Below are 21,859 nucleotides of genomic sequence, written 5' to 3'. Positions count from 1 at the left end.
ATTCCTCCTGGAAATAACTGGATTAATTGACAACGTTCCTCTGGTCAACCCTCCCAACACAACCTGATGATGCCCAGTGATCACTAATAGTCTAGAGTCAAGGGAACGGTAGGTTACACCCAGTTGTCTGTTAATTTATAATTTTCCAGGAGGAACAGAAGAATGGAACGCTAAGAGAAGATATTCCAGAATTGTTATTTTAGACCAACTTTATGTATTTACTAAAAAAAAGACATATCCGGACTTTGGCGAGATGACAGCTCACCTTGAAATATGTTATATTTCGGAATAAATGTATTGCTAGTGAACAATTTCTCATGTACTCATCTGCAATAAGTTCACTACCTATAGATAGACTCATGTATGTAATTTTGTTTTACTTCTATACAGAACCAGCATAAAGATACTCGACTTTATTATGTCTGAAAATGTAGCGAGATCATCGGCAGACCAAGCAGAAGCAGTGAGGACATCTTAGATCCGTTCTCCTGTGTTATGCAGATGATTCATTAGACGCTGTGTCTCAGTTAGGAAGGGAAAATAAGCAAACGCCCGAGGCTTTTCACTTGCATACCTCAATGGCCCGATCACGTCATATCAATATGCACACCCACACTCTGTTCTCACAAAACACCCCCTCACAAGAAGTGGGTGGAAGTGTAGGCGGATGGGGAGAGGAAGAAAAGGTGCACTGTTGAAATTTTACACATTATTCCTATACAAATGCCTTTTTCCATGCAGGCAATGCTGTCTTACTCCAGAGACTGCGCTCTTTGTGCATATCTGGGCACATGTATCAGAGGTCTATTGCCGGCCTCTTATCTGAATGCACATGCATGTAGTTCCTGAAATACATACTCACTACATATAAAGCTGAATCATACCAAAGAAGATATAGATCTGTGAAAGTCATCACTTCTAGCTGTAATTTCCATCTCAGATAGAGAAATGCTGTATTGTGTGCACTATGATAACAGATAGACATCTGCGCATTGTAGAATGGTTGTTACATTGTTTAATATGCCGCAACTCATTGTGCATAGAATTGTAGTCAGATTGACAGCTGTATTCTGATTATAGGATGTTAGGATCCTGTGCTGGGATATTACTCTGTACAGTACATATGAATGGGTGTCTACTAATAGGGAATAGAGAATATAGGACAGTGAAAACTACAGGCTGGTAAAATCTGTCTGCCCTATATCCTGAAGCATCTTCAGAGACAAGATATAATAAAATGCTACAACACACTAAACATTGATAAGTTTCAATGTTTATGATTGCTGTCCTTAAAGGGGTTGTCCAAGATAAACTGAGAATTACCCCCTAAACTCCCTCCCCCACCTAACTTCTAATTTACTTAAATTTAAAAAAAAATCTATAATTACCCATATCCCTGGAGCAGTCATGTGATCACCCCAGGGACACTTTCTGATAATCCGGTGACATTCCATTTCACCGCTTCCGAAACAGAATGTCACCATTACTCTTTCCCCTTCCCCAACACCATAAATACTTACCAAGACTTCCTGTGTCCGGGGACGGCTCCTCCCCCTTCCTGTTTTCTAGCAGTAGATGGAATAAGTGAGCCAGGAAGACGGAGGGAAAGAGGAAGGGGCTAGTAATGGGCAGGATCGCTAGGCTTAGTGAGACATGGAGGGTGGGAAGGGCTAATATTGGGCAGGATCACTAGGCCTACTGAGACAGGGAGGGTGGGACGGGCCAGTAATGGGCAGGATAGCTAATCTTAGAGAGGCACGGAGGGTGGGAGTGGCTTAGTGAGACAGGGAGAGTGGGAGGAGCTAGGCTAATGAGACAGTGAGGGTTTCATAACGGAATGAGGGGAGGGAGTTGAGTGAGAGGGAACTAGTGTAGACGCTACACAGGAAGCTGCACAGCAGAAGTTACATCAGTAAACAAAGACAGAGCCTGCCAGCAGCTGCCAAAGACACTCAGAAATCACTCCAAACATTGCTAAAGATATATGGGTGTACTTATTAACCCATTACTAGCACTAACACACCTTTCTAAAAAAAGATTTTCTGCCGGGAAAACCCCTTTAAAGGGAGTCTATCCAGCTGCCACTACCATGTTACAGAGTACACAATACAGTACTAAACAACCTACCACTGTTATAGATCACTTTTATAGATTTGGAGAAAAGCAACTTGAAATCTTATGCAAATGAGGCAGTTGGTGCACTGAGGGTGGTCCTGAGGTATGTTGTTTGTCACTGTAACATGCTCTCTATTGTGGCGGTAACAATTGAATATTCTTGGGAGCAGGGCCACACTTGCCATGATGTGACCTGAGGCGATTGTCAGAGGTGCCGTCTCCTGGCATAAATTGAAGGAGGGCATTTTGTTGTTCAGCCACTATTTATTAGATCATTCTAACAGGTAGTGGTGATGTTTTACTCACCAATCCCTGCTACTGTCCAATCCAGCATCGGCTTCTTTCTCCAGAGGGCGCTGCAGTGTCCACAGCCTGGAGACAGAGGTGGAGGACAAACATGATAGGAGAAGGGATCAGTGAATAAAACAATGCCCTCTACTTGTTGGAAAAATAATCCAATAGGTAGCAGCCAAAATTAAGTGGTACAAGGAGAAGTGAGTAAAAATAGTTTACACTCACCTCTCCTGGGTGTTCAGCAGGCCAAGGCTCCGGCGTCCATTATAATATCAGGCCTGAAGAGGATGCCAGGAAAAGTCAAATGCTGCAAAGATGCCCAGGAGAGGTGAGTATAAGTGTTTGTTATTTTTACTCACCTCCTATAAAGTGTTTTGTGGATGATTACCCCCAAAACTTTCGGGTCAAACCGAAAGTTATGGAAAATCCAGGTTAATTGTAATGCCCCATAATATAATGTCCTTGTCCAGCTGCCACAACAGTTGAATGTCTTTCTCCATAATTTGAAACTGGGACTTACCTCTCGCTGACTGGGACAGCTGGACAGGACCCAAAATCTGGAACTGTTCTGCTGAATCTGGCATGGATGGGTGGTAGTACTATGTGGGAGTTAGTGAAGGGGGCAATATACTATGTGTGGGACTACTAAAATAGCAGTATACTGTGTAGAGGGCCAATAAAGGGGATAACACACTGTGTGGGCCATTGAAGGGAGTGTTATGCTGAGAGAGGGGGCAGTAAAGGGGATAATATACTGTGGGGGCCAGTAAAGGGGGTGTTATACTCAGTGGCGTAACAAGGAATGGCGGGGCCTCATGGCGAACTTTTGACATGGCCCCCGACCAACGCCGAAGACCCCGACTGACCCTCCCTTCCACCCCGCACTCCTGCGCAGTCTATTATGCCCCATAGTAGCCCCTGTGCACACTATTATGCCCCATAGTGCCCCCTACACACAGTATTATGCCACATAGTGGCCTCCTGAACACAGTATTATGCACCATAGTGGCCCCTGCACACAGTTTTTTTCCCCTATAGTTGCCGCTACACACAGTATTATGCCCCACCCATGAACAATTATTATACTCTAGGGACATTTCAGAGTATAATAATCGGAGACTGGGGGGGGGATACAAGCATAAAAAACACTGTTACTTACCTATCCCTGGCTCTGCTGCAATCCTTGGTGGAGTTGGGTATCTTCAATGATGTCCAGGATGTCACATGACCTGGGACGCAGGTCCCTGTTATGTGACGTCAGGGACATCACAGAAGTAGGCCCGAAGCCTGCCTGTGTCCTGAATGATTCTACTGGCTTTTGGATTTCTGTTATTCTAGGTGAGGTAACCTATTCTATGTTTAGTTAGAGCCTAGCCGGGCAGGTATTTATTTCTGTATTGTTTCCTTTTGTTGCTGCACTATATTTTTGAGTGAAAATAAACTCTACCTTTGTTTTGGACTAAAGAAACTGGACTTTTGTGTCTATGCCACCCCACCTAGCAACCCCAGACCCTAACACAATGTATATGTGCATGCTTCTGTTTTTATGCTATGCCATACATTTTGAAGCATTTTCCTTTAGAAGTATTGTCTTCCTATTAGTCAGTACAGGGGCTGTGGGCATTGCTATAGGAGATGCTAATTATTCTGCACAACATAAGAAGACAGGTGTATTATAGATAGAACAGGATAAGTGGAGCTACAATTACAGATTTTGCACTGGGACCCAGGTACTCCATATTATGCCTCTGACCGGGGCTGTATGTGTCTGTATTAGTAAGATGTATGCATTGCCGTATAAGCTCTATGCACGTACAGTGTAGCTTTTCCCAAGGAAAATGTGACAGTGCAAGTCATCAGGAGAATAATATATTTTCTTTATTACCTCTGAGAATCAAGGAATCAGAATTCACCATTAGACCGCAGTGTAGCTCCCATAAACATCAGATATATCAGGCATATCCAACCTTGTATACGCTTCTAGAATTTGCAGAAATAAAGCTACAGAGTACACATATCAGAAAAATATTTAATAAATGATATATACAATATTGTATGTCATGGTACATGATGTTTCTCATCTGATACAATGTTGCTAATTATACGTGATGTATCCAGCGCCGCACATCTTTCTTCTAACCAGTCAGCCATCTTTAAGACTAGCAGAACTCTGAATTATTAGAGTCACTAGTCTCTGCAAGACGACACTCATGGAGTAACTCAATTTACATGGTGATGCTGAAATATCAGAGGCTGTGACAAGTCTTCATCCAACGCTCTCTGCCTGAAGAATTCTGTGGTATTGAAGGCCCACCTACACACAGCCAATAAAGGTCACATCTGATTGCCACGTTGCTGACGCCTACACGAAACACCAGAATCTGTAAAACCAAACCCATTGAATGCCAGAAAAACTTAGAGCAGAGAGGAGGTTGAGCAGCGTGGGCTCAGAATTCATTCTCACGCATTCCTAAAGCCAACCACTTGCTTGCTGAATCACTTCACAGACTATATAGCTGATGATCCTGATTTTAGCAGCGAAGATCCTGATATTGTATCATCACAGCTGCGGTTGTGGATTCTAAGACGCAACAACTGTTAATGGTCATGCCTGTGGTTGGCATATGATTGAAGCTCCAAAAATCTTTCCAAAAAAAAAGTATAAACCTTGATGGATGTATATAGCTATATAATGTGCCTGATACATGTGCTTGGTCTGCAGCAGTTCCTTCTGTCCAAAATAGATGCTGTGAAATCTTTGTACATCTCATGTATAAGTGTCAGCCACCCTCAGTCAGTTTGTCCAGCTAGAATCTTCCTGCATGGGAATCTGATCAGTCATCACAGCTTGACTGCAATGGGCCATGCTTGACATGTGACTGTCATTCTCAAGGATCTCGAGGAGTTCAGAAATATCTGGTCTAAAAATAAAAGCTTAGAGTTAAAACAAATTTCAGAAATAAATATGCCGTCTCTATATATGAAGACTTTCATTTCTAAGGAACGCAATGCTAGTTATTTAAAACCACGACATATGGGGACCCCAAATTTTTTACTAATAAACATAGGCATGCACTGTATGTGCCTTTAAGCCTCTGAGAACGCGGCTTAGTTTGATACAGGATGCAACCTTTTTTATGTCTTTTGTTTTTTGCTGTCGTATTAGGCTAAGTTCACATGGGGTTTTTTGGACTGGGACCTGAGGTGGAGGCCGCCTCAGGCTCCAGTCCAAAAAATGAGTAGCCGCGACTGGCATCCAGTCGCACACTCCACTCCGGATTAGGCCCAATGAATGGGTCTAGTTGGGAGGAGGGAGTGTCTTCAAGCCAAATCGCGAGGCAAAACGGTCTGAAGAATGAGCATCTTGCTTCGGTTTGTTCCGGCTCCCAGAGAAAAGACCTGACCATGGGAGCTGTCTTTTTGGTCAGGATTTTGAGAGGGATATGGCCTCAAAATCCTGACCAAAAAACTCTGTGTGAACTTACCCTTATTCATTGGGCCTAATCCAGAGCGGATTGCGCGACTGGATGCCGATGCAGTGCACCGGAATTCAGTCACGGCTACCCGTACTTTGGATCAGAACCTGAAACGGCCTCCGCCTCAGGTTCCAGTCCAAAAAACCCCATCTGAACTTACGCTATGGCTGAGTTCACACTGAGTTTTTTGGTCAGGAATTTGGTCAGGAATCTGCCTCAAAATCCTGACCAAAAATTTTTCCACTAGCAGAAAAAAGAAGCGACATGTCCATTCTTCAGGCGGATTCCGCCTCAGGAAATCAATACAAGTCAATGGGGGGCGGAAAAACCGCTAGCGTTTTGTGGTGCGTTTTTTGACAAAAACCACCTGCATTGATTTTATTCCTGTCAAAAAAACGCATCAATAAATGCCTCATAAACTTTCCTGAAGCGCATTTTTCCTGACCAAAAAACTCTGTGTGATCTAAGTAACTTACACACCTATATGAGGGCTTTTTTTTGTGGAACGTGTTCTACTTTTATATTCTACAGTATTTTGGGAACCATTTAGCTTATTGATCAAAATTTATTAATTCTTTCTCATGGGATGGTAAAAATGTCAGTATTGTCATAGTTTTCTTTAAGTTCCAAATTTTTCTTGTCATAAATAATGTTACCTTTATTCTACCAGTCACTACGATTACAGCAATGCCAAGTTTATACAGGGTTTCTTTTTTTTTTACTACTTTTGCACACTAGAATTACTTATTTGCCAAGAAAAACAATTGCTATACTGTCACCATCTTTCGAAAGCCTTTTTAGCTATTTTAGCTATAACTTAATCTTCCATTATCGGAGTTGTGTTGGGTCTTTTTTTTTTACGGGATAAGCTGTGATTTCTATAGGTACCATTTTGGGTTATAAGTGACCTTTTGATCATTTCCTTTTTGAAATACCGTATATACTCGAGTATAAGCCGACCTGAATATAAGCCGAGGCCCCTAATTTTACCATAAAGAACTGGGAAAACTTGTTGACTCGAGTATAAGCCAAGGGGGGCTTTTTCAGCACAAAAACTGGGTTGAAAAATTCAGCTTATACTCGAGTATACTGTATATGGTAATATGTGGTAATCTGTGTAATATAGGATGGACATGACCCCACTCTAATGAGATGAGGATCTTGAATGGGGTATCCTTTTCTAAATTATACAACCCATGGTCCATGTGCTAGGATTTAATCTATTAACCAGAGCAGAAAGCAGCTATAAAGAGCATAAGACTCTCTGGAGGACATGGCATATGACTGAATCTCTTGGACAGACACAGCATACCTCCAATAAACCCACTTTTCATAAACTAATAGTCCTTGTGAATATAAGAAATTGAGTAATATATCTTGTTTCAGGAATCTGCTTCATTCTCCCCTTAGGCTACTCTTCCTTATCTTCACTCAGACTGTTTATTTATATAAAATCAGTCTATGGAGAGGGGAGGGGGGAGAGGAGGCTGTTAATTGATTTATTCTGACATTCTGTGTAGTGGTAAAGTCTTGTTGAACCTGGGTTGAATCCCATCACCATTCTGCAGTAAAATCCGCACATCAGACACTGTGATTTTCAAAGCTATTGCGGTTTTGGAAATCGCAACATGTCAGTTATACCTATTGAATCACTGGTGGATTAATAATTGAAGCAGAAACCTTTGCGAACTTTCTGTGCAAAGTGCTGTGGAAAAATCTGTGATGCATTGCTGCATTGTTTATTCCCACAGCGCTTTTTTTGGTACCGGATGCTACGTGGGGTCTTAGCCTTAGAAGGGTTCCCTCACTCACCGAGTAGCAAAGTTTAGCAGTTGCAGAATTGTTGTGCTTTTTCCAGCAACCTTCTCCTACCCCCTCCCATCTCCATAGATTAATCGGTCAAAAGTAACTTATCTTGATAAATTGAGAAGGAAATTAAAGATACAGCAGTGTTTAACTTGACTTTCTGCAGCCTGATAACTTTACACCATTATATCATATAACAGAAGACACAAAAGTCATGGAAAAAGTCTAGTTATCTCTCTGTGCCACAGTGTTGTTATTGCGCTAAGTGTCAAGTTAAACTTTGCTACATCAGAATTTCTTAAATAGGAGTTCAATCATACTATTGTTCTATAATTGGAGGTATGCTTCAATTTTAAGTGGAACTTTGTAATGCTTAATCATTCCTGTGGTGTAGCTATAGAGAAAATGAACAGTTGGTGCTGATGAGAGTTTTTACAAATTACAGTATAGCTGACCCAGCAGCAAGAGCATTCGATCAGAGCACCATCCGGTGACCGTAACAGAAATTGTAGCAAATGCTTTAATACTATAGCTTCATATAGCAAATATGTGTTTGTTGCCCATTCATAGACCCACTTTTATTTTCAATCTTTTGGGGATACAGCCTAGTTTGATACTGAAGGATTGTCCCCTAGCCATAGCCATATGAGGTCTTTTCTCCTTGTGTAATAAGTTGTATTTTTATTGCACCATTTTGGAAAAATGTTATTACCTGATGGATATTTTATTACGTCTTGCTTGATATTTAACATTCTAAATCCTGTGTGGTGCAGTGGGCATCGTAAATAACATATTAACTTATTTCTACTGAAAGTAAGGGGTTATATGATTGTGAAAATTGTTTTCACTGGAAGCTAGCCGAGCGTTACAGCTGACATCTTCTCCTGATGGCCTACTGGTGCCATCTTCATGACATAATAGTATATCATAACATGATATCTGATTGGTTGGTGGGACAACAAGACCCGTTTTTAGAAATTTATAAGACTAAAAATACTGAAAAGCTTTGCTACATTTGCTCCTATGTTTAGCTGTGCCCCTATGACTCCATACTGTGAGGCTGAAGACACATTGTGTGACTCCACATGGTATTTTATGAAATAAAAAAATATTATATATAAATCAATAAAAACAAACCTCCATAATCCGATAGAGGACATCAGATTCCATGTGAATTAAACTGAATATTCTATGCATACAAACATATGGAATCAAAAGAATGCAGGGGTACAGTAGGGCCTTGTTTATTGTCTGGACCATGCCATTTTAGGTCCTTGATAGACCAGAAGGGGTAACATTTAGTCTCTGTTCTAGTCATTGCTGCAACCGATCACTGGCCATTGGGGAACTGCCCCATTATTCTGATGAGTTGGACAACTCCTCGGGCTTGTTCAGTTTCAGCAAATAAATGTTTTGTTTATAAAATGAAAAGTTATACAATTTCAGTATGCTTTCTATATCAAATCCTCATAGTTTTCTAGATCTCTGCTTGCTGTCATTCATTCTGCTTACATCCAATAGCTAAAAATCAGTTCATGTGATATACGGTCCATTGTCGTGTGAGGGACATTATCAGGCAGATGTCTGATTACTGTGCTGTGATTGTAACAAGCTGCAAACCTGTGTGTCCATCACATGACCGTGGTCTGGACTGTACATCACATGACTGTGGTCTGGACTGTACATCACATGACCATGGTCTGGACTGTACATCACATGACTGTGGTCGGGACTGTACATCACATGACCATGGTTTGGACTGTACATCACATGACTGGTCTGGACTGTACATCACATGACCAGGGTTTAGACTGTACATCACATGACCGTGGTCTGGACTGTACATCACATGACCTTGGTCTGGACTGTACATCACATGACTGGTCTGGACTGTACATCACATGACCGTGGTCTGGACTGTACATCACATGACCTTGGTCTGGACTGTACATCACATGACTGGTCTGGACTGTACATCACATGACCGTGGTCTGGACTGTACATCACATGACTGGTCTGGACTGTACATCACATGACTGTGGTCTGGACTGTACATCACATGACCATGGTTTGGACTGTACATCACATGACTGGTCTGGACTGTACATCACATGACCTTGGTCTGGACTGTACATCACATGACTGGTCTGGACTGTACATCACATGACCAGGGTTTAGACTGTACATCACATGACCGTGGTCTGGACTGTACATCACATGACCGTGGTCTGGACTGTACATCACATGACCTTGGTCTGGACTGTACCTCACGTGACCATGGTCTGGACTGTACATCACATGACCTTGGTCTGGACTGTACATCACATGACCTTGGTCTGGACTGTACCTCACGTGACCATGGTCTGGACTGTACATCACATGACCATGGGATGATTTTTATCCACTGAAAGTAAACAATGAATCCCAGCAGGCAGATTCTAGAAAACCATGAGGAATGGATGCAGAAAGTATATTGGAAAATTTCATATCTTTTCATTATAAAAATAATAACATTTACTTGATGAAAATGGACAACCCCTTTAAGGTATTGGGCCATGTGCCTAAGTTCTAAATTTCTCCATAGATTGTAAAGAGACAATGGAGAATCATGATGATGTTTCTCGACTTACGTTCTGTGAAGAGCATCTGCAGTGTTAAAGTTTGGTGCTTCTTGGACATATTGTGGGATCCACAGAGGACTGTTACCATCCTGAATCTGATAAGCAGGTGAGTGCATATACCTAGAATTGGTAAAAATAAGAATAGTTATATATTTATTTACATGTGATTATGTGAATATATTGTGAACATTATCTTAGCTACAATAAGGGCTATTTCTGCCATAAACAAAGTTTCTTTACTCCTTCATCTTTGAGAATATGCAGCACCCAGTGGAGTAGGACACGTAGGTTGGGTGTAGTAGTCAGTTACTGTAGTGGCTGTAGTCGGCTCCACTAGTCCCCCTGTACTCCACAGGGGCTGGTGAAATGGTGTTGAGGGGGCCTGTAGTGTGGATCATGGTGGTCTGGGGGAATTCCTAGGAGCTGAGTGTCATCCATAGTTGTTAGGTCTCTGCTGTATTATACAGCGGAAACCTGGCGGCAATACCCGCAATCAGTGCCTGCATTAGCCCCCCTATGTCAAAGCAGACCAAGGCACCATTTTCCAAGGAGCACATGGGCACCGACATTTAGGGGGTATATTGCCAGCCACCAGAATGAGAACCGGGGCCAGCAATCCATTATCATGGCAGGCAGCTTATTGAAGACATAGACTTTTATTACAAGTTGCTCTATGCCTGAAATAGAAGCGCAGCTCTGTGAATGGAAAATAAAAAAAGTTATATTTTCTGGAAGGCAGGTAGTCAAAAAAGAAAATCAAAAAGTCTCTGCAGTAGAAAGGGGTTAAGGATGCGGGGCCTGGCATGACATTTAAATGCCCTGACCGAAACTATGAGATCCATCCAGAAATTCCTCTCACAGTCTGCCACATACACACTAGCCTAAAAAAAACAAAAAAAAAACAACTCACGTCCATCTTGACTACTGTATTGACTTGTACTGACAGGAAGGGTCCGTCTAACCAAATCTCTCCAGCTAACACGCTACTCTTCTCTCTCACTCATGTGAATCAAAAATAATTCAGTATGGTTTTTGTTTTTTTTAATCTAGTTGGACACAAAATATGAATTATTAATGGTAGGGCTACTAAATATTTCTATTTCATCTATTCTGATGGTAACATATGTCTAATAAATATTTCATTAAGAATGCTTTTTTTACATAATTTTTCATGCATGAATTATCCCTGCAGTATGATGGATCATTTCATCTTTGACTTTAGATGTTATATATCTAAATGCATCAAAATTAGCATATACCTATCTAATACCAAAGCTGATATTATTAAATATCAACATATGCCATAGCATTAGGCAATCTGATCATGTCTCTCTAGTAATCTCTTTGGGACAAAGCTACGTGGTCATGGCCAAAATGTCAGTGACAGAGCCAATGTGAAGCCCCTGGGCCCTAACTCTAAGGTACACCATTGCCTGTTGCGCACCATAGTGTTCTTGCTTGCAAATGGCATCTGAAAAAATGCCTGAAGCTCTACTCTCCAATATATGCATTACATTTATCTGTCACATATGGTAAAATGTTTTAGATTTAGTGTGTACATTTCTATGGCAAGAGGATAAAAATAAAAACAAGCAACCTTGCTAAATAACAGGAAAAAAAAGATATGAAATTTATATAACCGTCAGGAGGTTGGCTGCAAATTTTTGTTGCCACCAATCCATTGTGGTTGGTAATCCTATATAATTACTGTACTGTGACTTCCATACTATATATATATATATATATATATATATATATATATATATATATATATATATATATATATGTCAGACAGGAACCCGCTACCTGTGGAAAGTGTTGCTGTTTATTTGGACTGATATTGGTGGATGCTTTATATTGTTTTTGTCAGGTTTTACATTATTTTACAGTGATTTATTTGCATGGTGTCTTTAAAGTGAGTCTGTCAATTGGAAAATCAGCATCAAGCTAGTGATAGTACCTTGTGAAGTGGCTTCTACACTTTCCAAAATGTATTTTTTATCCTGAACTGCAGCTCCATTTTCATGAAAATCAGTCATTCATATGCAAACTAAAAACAACTTTATTGTGTCTTCTCCTGCAAGAGCTTCGCTCTCTGCTCTATATAATGGTCCTTAACTGCAAATAAAGTGGTAGAAGAAGCAGAACAGTAGAAGATGTCACTCATGCCGTGGGGTTGGACCTGGACAACAGTTAGTGGTGGTTATATAGAGTAGACAGTCAAGTCCAGGCAGGAGAAGAAATGACCCTAAAGCCCTTTTCAGCTACTACTTTTCATAACAATAAAACACTGATTTTAAAGGGGCTCTATCAGCAAAATCATGCTGATAGAGCCCCACATATGCATGAATAGCCTTTAAAAAGGCTATTCAGGCACCATAAAAGTTATATTAAGCTACCCCCCAGTTTTAAAATAATAACCTAAAAAAGAATGTGATAAACTTACCGAACATGCACGCTGGGCGGGCATTCAGGGTGTGTCTTCATCTTCATCCACGCCTCTTCTTCCTCCGATGTCCTCCGGTCCTGTCCTCCTCCGGTGCTCGCGAACTGACTTTGATATAAAAAAAAATGACCTGGGCGCATGCGCAGTAGCTGTAGTAGAAGCAGCATGCTACTGTGCATGCGCCCAGGTCATTTTTTTTTATATCAAAGTCAGTTCGTGAGCGCCGGAGGAGGACGGGACCCGAGGACATCGGAGGAAGAAGAGGCGTGGAGGAAGATGAAGACACACCCTGAATGCCCGCTCAGCGTGCACGTTCGGTAAGTAGAGCACATTCCTTTTTAGGTTATTATTTTTAAACTGGGAGGGCGGGGGTAGTTTAATATAACTTTTACGGTGCCTGAATAGCCTTTTTAAAGGCTATTCACGCATATGTGGGGCTCTATCAGCATGATTTTGCTGATAGAGGTGCAATGCAGAATAAGAAAGACATCTTTGGTAAGCAGAGTAGCTGCTCCACAAGGTACTGGCATTTGTTTGATACTGATTTTCCTGCTGACAGACTCCTTTAAATGTCAGTTCATGCTGTTATGTGATCTGTGAAACCAGAGAAAGCGGTTGTGCTCTTCAGTCCATTGGTAGTTAGACCAGTTATCCCTGTGGATAACTGGTGTCCCTTAAAGTTGGAAGTATTTCACCTAATACTACTAAATGTCTGTCGGCCATTTTGCAGTGGTCTTTTACATGAGACCACTGCAAAATGACCAACAGATATGCACAGTCTACTGTACCAGCAGCCATTTTGTGGTAGTCTCATGTAAGAAGAGGACTGAAGAGGAGGAGAATGCCGGATGGAGCAGAAGAAAGGCGGCGCTGGAATGCTGCGCTCATAGCACAGAGGGCACGTCCCCTGTTCTGTCTGAGCGTAATTAGAAAAATTCAAAAACGGCGGCGCGGACCTTCAAGATAAAGGTAAGAGACGAATAGCCTTTATAAAGGCTATTCCTACATGCTATTAGATTACAACACTTATTTTAATGATACAATCCCTTTAAGAAGAGGAAAGATGTCAGGATGGTGACTTTACTCACCTTAAATTGGACTGAAATATTGTGGCATCGCTGGGATATGCAGGAGACTGTAGTAAGTTAGGCGGTACCATGTTATGACTAGAATATAAATATATGTCAGTCAATAAAAATAAATGATAGATATGGTAGATAAATAGAGAGATAGATAGCAAGATATATAGATAGATACAGATAGATAGATAGATAGATAGATAGATAGATAGATAGATACAGTAGATAGATAGACAGACAGACAGACAGATACAGTAGATAGATAGATAGATAGATAGATAGATAGATAGATAGACAGACAGACAGACAGATAGATACAGATAGTGATTGATTGATAGATAGATAGATAGATAGATAGATAGATAGATAGATAGATAGATAGATGTGAATACTTAAATACTGAACTTATTTACTCTAAAAAAAAATACATTCCTAAATCATGACTTTGTCCAAAAATGTTTTTATTTTTTTTTACCCAAAACAAGTGATAGGATCCTAAACAAAGAAAAACTATAATCCTGTTTTGTGGTTTAAAGAAAAACCCCTCTCTTGTGAATCACGCTATAGTCACATGGTGTAACCCCCCGAGAGAATATCCCATGAGCATAAAGCAATAAAATCATATCCCATAGCCAGATCTGCAGCCATTTTAGTAAAAAGTAAATCTTCCTCCCATGGACCATTAATGGGATTCTACACTATATATAGTTGTTTAGTCTAAAAAGGAAAGAAGCCTCTTAGTATTCTAAACTTGTTTCTCTTTAGTACAGTATCTCTGTTGTGTGATGGGAGCCAGCAATGTCAAAATTAAGGGTAAGGCATATGGGGCCACATAAAAAAAAGCGCTGCGGTAAAAACCACACAGTCAACGTACTGCAGTTTTTCCCGCAACGCTTTTCACAGAAGGTCCACAGAGGTTTCTTCTGGACACATGAATCAGGTTAGTGTATATTCCCTATATAACCTGTATATTATAATTTAGGATTTGCTCCATACCTGGAGAATATGTTTTAAAACACTATCCCATATAGAACGATGGTAATCTTGCTGCCTTGGATTTTCAGTTGCTCGGATTAATATGGAATAGTTTATTGTACATAGTTATGAATTTCAGAATTAATAAATAAGAGGAATAGCTCACAATTGTTATATACAGACCTGTATATGTGCTGTGGTGTACTTATATGTGGAACGGGACTCTGAGCAGGTGAAGCATAATTCGGCGACCTTCAAAAATGAAAAAAAACTTTTTAATCAGGACCCATGACCACGTGCAACTCCAACTCCTTGCATCCTTCCCAAGGTGCTGCTCCACTAAATCTGGTACGGTTGCAATTTTCTCTATTTCTATCAATTAATGCTGTATGATAATTAGAGGAGGAGATAGCCTGGGACCACCCACTTGACAGTAGATCATCTGCATATTGGGTGCTAAAACCAACTGCAATGATTGCTCAGGAACAACAGGAACTAGAGAAAAAATTCCAATTGTACTGGAATCAGTGAAGTGGAACCGAGTAAATGATGTAACAAACTAAAGTTGGTGGATCCTCTTTAACATTACATAATGTACTGTATTCTAAGTTGTGTATATTATTCATTTACACAGCAGCTATAGACATCTTGGCCCATACTATACCTTTTTATGCCTCTTATGGCAGACAGGTTATTCCTATAGACTCCATAGTTCACTAATTGTTTGTCATAGGCTAGGTTCACTTCAGCGCCAGGCTCTCCATTTGGGTCCATTGGCAAACCTGAACGATGGAGAGCCGGACCACTGTTTTAGCAGTTACACATAGACACCGGCGACCCCATTGACTATAATGGGTTTGTCCATTTCAAAACTGAAACCGGCAGAGAGAAAAGTCCTCCATGTAGGACTTTTCTATCCACCAATTTTTGCCAGTATCTGCGACAGAATCTTTGATGTGAACTTAGCCTTAATATGACAAGTCTTTTTTGTAAAGATGCCAGCCAGTGGCCACTACTTAGTGCCATATCCTAAGGCCTTAGTCATATATCAGTGTTTTAGTCCTTATTTTGCATCAGTATTTGTAGGCCAAAACCAGGAGTGCAGACTACACATAGATAAGATATAATGGAAAGATGTTCAACTGTTTTCGTCTTGTCCCTGGTTCTGATGAAAAACACTGACCAAAACACTGGTGTCGGGAATTTATGATACGTGTATGCCAGTTTTGTGATGTAAAAGGCATGAAAAAGTCGCAATTTTGGCATTCGTTGTGATTTAACACAATTTTTTTTTCTCTTACGCCAACCTCGATGCATTTCTGTGTATGATGAGAGGCTTGGTGAAGGCACTGTCAAATTTATCATCAATTACTGGCATAAATGATGCTTGAAATCTACACCAGGTATTAGCGGCAACTTGTCATAAATGAGGTGCATCCTCTGGTAGCGCAGGGATTATCAAAAAATAATACATCTACAAATTTACAAACAAATAAATAAAAATCCAGGGATCTCAAAAGTTACATCAAAAATACAAAACATGTGACAGGTGTAGCTCCAACTTTGTTTCTGGTCTCTGCCCTTCTCTTGTTTCTGTGCCTGCCCTTCTTCTAAAGCTAGGTTCACACGGGGTTTTTGGAATGGATTTTGTCGTGGAATCCACATCAAATACGGCTTAAAAAACCGCCTCCCATCAAAGCGACATACCCTTTCTTCACACAAAATCCACCGCAGAATCCGTGGCGCGAACACTCCCTCCCGACTAGTCCCATTCATTTGGGCCTAATCCGGAGCGGAATGCCATGACTGGATGCTGATGCATTGTATGCACTGGACTGGCATCCAGTCGCAGCTAGCCGTTTTTTGGACTGGATTCTGAGGTAGCCTCCACCTCAAAATCCAGTCCAAAAAACCCTGTGTGAACCCAGCTTAAGGCTGAGGCCCCACATTGCGGAAACACTGCTTTTTTTGTTGCAGATTTTGCTGCGGTTTTTTGAGCCAAAGCTAAGAGTGGATTGGGCAGAAGGAAGAAGTAGAAGAGTTTCCTAAATATTTCCCTTTCCTTTTGTATCCATACTTGGCTTTGGCTAAAAAAAAACGCAACTAAATCTGCAACAAAAAAAGCTGCGTTTCTGCAATGTGGGGCCTTAGCCTTAGGGTGTCAGCACACAACCATGTTTCACTTGGTCCATATGCTAGCCAGATTTACCAGCTTGGACTTCATGCGGAGAGCAGGACTCCTACCTTCCTAGTTATCTATGATGCTAGGACTCCCTACCTCCCAGAGACATACTGTCCCGTGCCAATTTTTCACTGTGATACTATGTCATATACATAACTATACTTATTTTTATTACAGAAACAACTCACTTCTGGTTCAGATGCTCCAAACACCGGGTGTGATAGGATTGCTTGTTATTATGACGCAATTTTGGTCATTTAAACCTTCTCTGCCCCCCCCCCCCCCCCTTGCGCACATATCTCCATTTGCACTATAGCTACCTTCCCTATAGGGCTAAGCCTTGGATACTTTTCCTACAGCAATCTGATAAGATTGGTTAGGTTTGCCTTTCTTCTTTCTTGATCCCGAGCAAGTAACTTTTAACTTGTATTAGAAATCTGGACACCATATTGCTAGTCGCTTTCTGTTGTCAAATTTGAACACTGTCACATATTTTTATATTTTAGATGCAACTTTTGAGATCCACTATTTATGTGTTTTTTATGTTGTGATTAGAGATGAGCGAACACTAAAATGTTCGAGGTTCGAAATTCGATTCGAACAGCCGCTCAATGTTCGTGTGTTCGAACGGGTTTCGAACCCCATTATAGTCTATGGGGAACAGATACTCGTTAAGGGGGAAACCCAAATCCGTGTCTGGAGGGTCACCAAGTCCACTATGACACCCCAGGAAATGATGCCAACACCTCTGGAATGACACTGGGACAGCAGGGGAAGCATGCCTGGGGGCATCTAACACACCAAAGACCCTCTATTACCCCAACATCACTGCCTAACAACTACACACTTTCCACATTCAAAAAAACCTCTATCAAAGTGGGAAAATACCTGGAAACCTTCTTTACTCCCCAAATGGATGGACACAAACCCCAATTTAAGCTCAACAAACAGTAACAACCACCCCTTTAAATCACGTTCCCCATGACAACCACAAATGGAATAGGCAATGGGAATTCCAAAAGCCCTCACCCTTAACTGTCATTTTGAGTGTGTGTGTGTGTGTGTGTGTGTGTGTGATGTGGTAAGACCTTCCAAAATTCACTTTTCTAGCCCTTAACATGAGCCCTTCCAAACAAAGTTACATGACCTTAAGCTGAGCTACCAGCAGAGATTGAGGCCCTTGGCATGAGTAGAGCCTTGCACCAGCAGTGTTTTTGGCACTTAGGGTGAGTTGAGCCTTGTACCAGCGTGTGTCCCTTAACATCAGGCGGGCCCTAAGTTCTGCGCTTTGCACAAAAGTTCCACATTAACTAGGCTGAATGGTACAAAGATTAGTAGGCCCGAGAACCAGGAACAGGTCTTGCAATGGCTGTCGGATAACGCTTAAAGCACATTGTCCACCAGCCAGTCAGCCTCTACCTCCTCTTACCCAACAGTCTTGTCCTCCTTCCACCCAAAATTCCCAATCTTCTCAGAACAATAACCCCAACTGTCCCTGCTCCCCAGAGCTGTTCTCCCTTCCTTTGACTGTACCGCAACCTGCCCCTCCATTTCGCGATTCCACGGACCTAACAGACGAGTATCTGTGTCCAGATGCTCAAACACTAGAGTCTCCTCCATTCCATCTCCGGTCGATTTGGTGGCGGATGACCAGCAACCCACCCTCATCGACGACGATGAGACGCAGTTGCTGTCAGGGCAGCCAGTTGACATGCGCATTGTGCAGGAGGAGGAGGCGAGACAGGAGTTGGAAGAGGAGGTGGTGGACGACGAGGACACCGACCCCACCTGGACAAGGCAGATGTCAAGCTGGGAAAGTAGTGTGGATGTTGAGGCAGGTGCAGCACCAAAAAGGGTAGCTAGAGGCAGAGACATGTCCAGAGGCAGAGGTCAGCTGCTTTGCCGAAGCCAGGCCAGACCCGGAATGTCCGAAGATGTTCCCTTTTGTACCCAGCCCAGAAAAACTCCCCCATCGAGGGCACGTTTCTTGAAGGTGTAGAGTTTTTTCAAGGAATGCGCCGAGGACAGATATAGTGTCGTCTACACAATTTGCCTCTCGAAATCGAGTAGGGGCCCTGAGAAGAGCAACCTGTCCACCACTTCAATGCACCGTCATTTGGAATCCAAGCAATGGAATCAGTGGCAGGCAGCAACGGCAGGACAAACGTCGCCCGCCGTTCATGCCACTGCCTCTGCTCACAGTGCTGGCGATGCACTCCAGAGGACGAGCCAGGACATCACTTCATCTGCCTCCGCCACTTTGTTGACTTCTCCCTCATCCTCCCCTGTTTCTGTCTTATCTCCTTCTCCTGCACCATCAAAGGCACCATCAGGCGCTTCTTTACAACAACCCACCATCTCTCAGACATTGGAGCGCCGGCAGAAATACACCGCTAACCACCCACCCACGCAAGCCTAGAACGCCAACATCGCTAAACTGCTGGCCCAGGAGAGGTTGGCGTTCCGGCTTGTTGAAACTCCCGCCTTCCCGGACCTGATGGCAACTGTGGCACCTCACTATGCCGTCCCTAGCCGTCTCAACTTCTCCCGGTGTGGCGTCCCCGCCTTGCACCAGCACGTGTCACTCAACATCAGGTGGGCCCTTAGTTCCGCGCTTTGCTGCAAGGTCCACTTGACCACCGACACTTGGACAAGCGCCTGTGGTCAGGGATGCTGCAGTGCTTATCTTTAATGACAGGCAGGGTGAATGTGGTGGAGTCTGTTCCCCGGGTGCAAACTGGGGTGGCCTATCTCCTCTCCCAGGCCAAAATTCATGGCAGGAGTAGACTGAAACCCTACGACGCTGCAACCTCCACCACAGCTACTAGCGGCAAACGCTAAAACACTGGTGTGGGGAGACGTCAGCAGGCGGTGCTGAAGCTCATCAGCTTGGGGGACAGACAGCACAGTGCCTCCGAGGTCAGGGATGCCATCCTGGCTGAGATGGCATTTTTTTTTCCCTGCTACACCTGGGGCCTGGCATTTTTACGCCTGTGATAATGGCTGGAACCTGGTAGCGGCTCTGGAGCTTGCCAGCCTCCAACACGTTCCATGTTTGGCCCACGTCTAACCTAGTGGTGCAAAGTTTTTTAAAAACATACCCAAATGTACCGAAGCTACTGTTGAAAATGCGGCGCTTGTGCGCCCACTTTTGCAAGTGCACAGGAGTCGCTGCTAGCCTAAAAACACTCTAGCAAGGCCTACATCTGTCCAAACACAGGCTGTTGTCCGTCATTCACACACGCTGAAACCCTACAATACCATATCTTGAGCAGGGTGTGTGAGCTGCACAGACCTTTGATGGAGTTCCATCTACAAAACCCAAGGGTTCCTCAAAGTCAGCAACCAAAGTTTCTGCACCATGAGTTTCCAGGGGTGGCAGAGTTATGGCTAGGGGAAGAGGCATGGATAGGGATGATGTCTAGGGGCAAAAGCAGTGTGGATGTGGAGGCAAGCTAAGCAGGAAAAACTGGGGGTACAAGCTAAGGCATGGACTGGGGTGATGTCTAGGGGCAAAAGCAGTGTGGATGTGGAGGCAAGCTAAGCAGGAAAAACTGGGGATACAAGCTAAGGCATGGACTGGGGTGATGTCTAGGGGCAAAAGCAGTGTGGATGTGGAGGCAAGCTAAGCAGGAAAAACTGGGGGTACAAGCTAAGGCATGGACTGGGGTGATGTCTAGGGGCAAAAGCAGTGTGGATGTGGAGGCAAGCTAAGCAGGAAAAACTGGGGGTACAAGCTAAGGCATGGACTGGGGTGATGTCTAGGGGCAAAAGCAGTGTGGATGTGGAGGCAAGCTAAGCAGGAAAAACTGGGGGTACAAGCTAAGGCATGGACTGGGGTGATGTCTAGGGGCAAAAGCAGTGTGGATGTGGAGGCAAGCAAAGCAGGGAAAATGGTGGCTAGAGGCAAAGGGATGTCCATAGGCAGCAAGGGCAAAGATGCAAAACTCTCCCGTTTCAAGAATTTTCCTGACTTGTTTCCCCACAAAACATTCCTGGGAGGAGGGCTGAAACACCACCCTCCTCCTCCTCCGCTGTTAGATTTACCCCAGCTACGAGCTGAAAACGCTGCAACACTGGTGTGGGGAGACGTCAGCAGGCTGGGCTGAAGCTCATCAGCTTGGGAGACGGACAGCACACTGCCTCTGAGGTCAGGGATGCCATCCTGGATGAGATGGCAATTTGTTTATCCCCGCTGCCCCTGGGGCCAGGTTTTTTAGCTTGTTGGAGGGCTCTGGAGCTTGCCAGCCTCCAACACGTTCCATGCCTGGCCCACATGTTCAATGTAGTGGTGCAATGATTTTTAAAAACATACCCCAAATTAGCTGAGCTAAGGGTGAAAGTGCGGCACTTGGACACCCACTTTCCCAAGTCTACAGTACCTGGAGCTAGCCGCAATACACTCCAGCAAGGCCTACATCTGCCTGAAGCACCTACTGTTGTGCGAGGTCACCACACGCTCTAACCCTAGATACCGTATGTTCAGCAGGGTGTGTGAGCAGCAGAGACCTTTGATGGAGTACCAGCTACAAAACCCAAGGGTTCCTCAGAGTCAGCTCCCTCACTTTCTGCACCATGAGTTTCCATGGGTGGCAGACTTATGGCTAGAGGCACAGGCATGGATAGGGGTGATGTGTAGGGGCAAAAGCAGTGTGGATGTGGAGGCAAGCTAAGCAGCAAAAACTGGGGGTACAAGCAGCCGGTGACATCATCACTGACAAGCACAGCTGTCTGTCAGCTGACAGGCTGACTTTCACCAAAATGAACAGACAATGGATAGACTCATCATATACATGTCAGTTACATGACAAATTTAGTGCAATTTGCAAGTCCAAGATGGTTTGGAGATCTGCGGAGAGGAATCT

General features: G+C 43.1%; 1 protein-coding gene across 1 annotated transcript in view; it reads right to left on the bottom strand.

Annotated features, from left to right (window-relative positions):
* Positions 1 to 4,471: 4,471 nt before the first annotated feature.
* STAT6 (signal transducer and activator of transcription 6) overlaps positions 4,472 to 21,859 on the bottom strand; it is a 146,717-nt gene continuing 129,329 nt past the window's right edge. Inside the window, exons 18-21 of the mRNA XM_075265738.1 lie at positions 14,996 to 15,064; positions 13,847 to 13,924; positions 10,322 to 10,432; positions 4,472 to 5,330 (exon numbers count right to left, since the gene is read on the bottom strand). Coding sequence (XP_075121839.1) covers positions 5,204 to 5,330; positions 10,322 to 10,432; positions 13,847 to 13,924; positions 14,996 to 15,064 — 385 coding nt within the window. The 3' untranslated portion in view covers positions 4,472 to 5,203. The remainder of the gene's footprint in view (positions 5,331 to 10,321; positions 10,433 to 13,846; positions 13,925 to 14,995; positions 15,065 to 21,859) is intronic.

This window comes from Leptodactylus fuscus, chromosome 2, assembly GCF_031893055.1.
Source record: "Leptodactylus fuscus isolate aLepFus1 chromosome 2, aLepFus1.hap2, whole genome shotgun sequence".
NCBI lineage: Eukaryota > Metazoa > Chordata > Amphibia > Anura > Leptodactylidae > Leptodactylus > Leptodactylus fuscus.
Note: the sequence above shows the minus strand (reverse complement) of the source record. Positions and strands in the feature narration are given on the sequence as shown.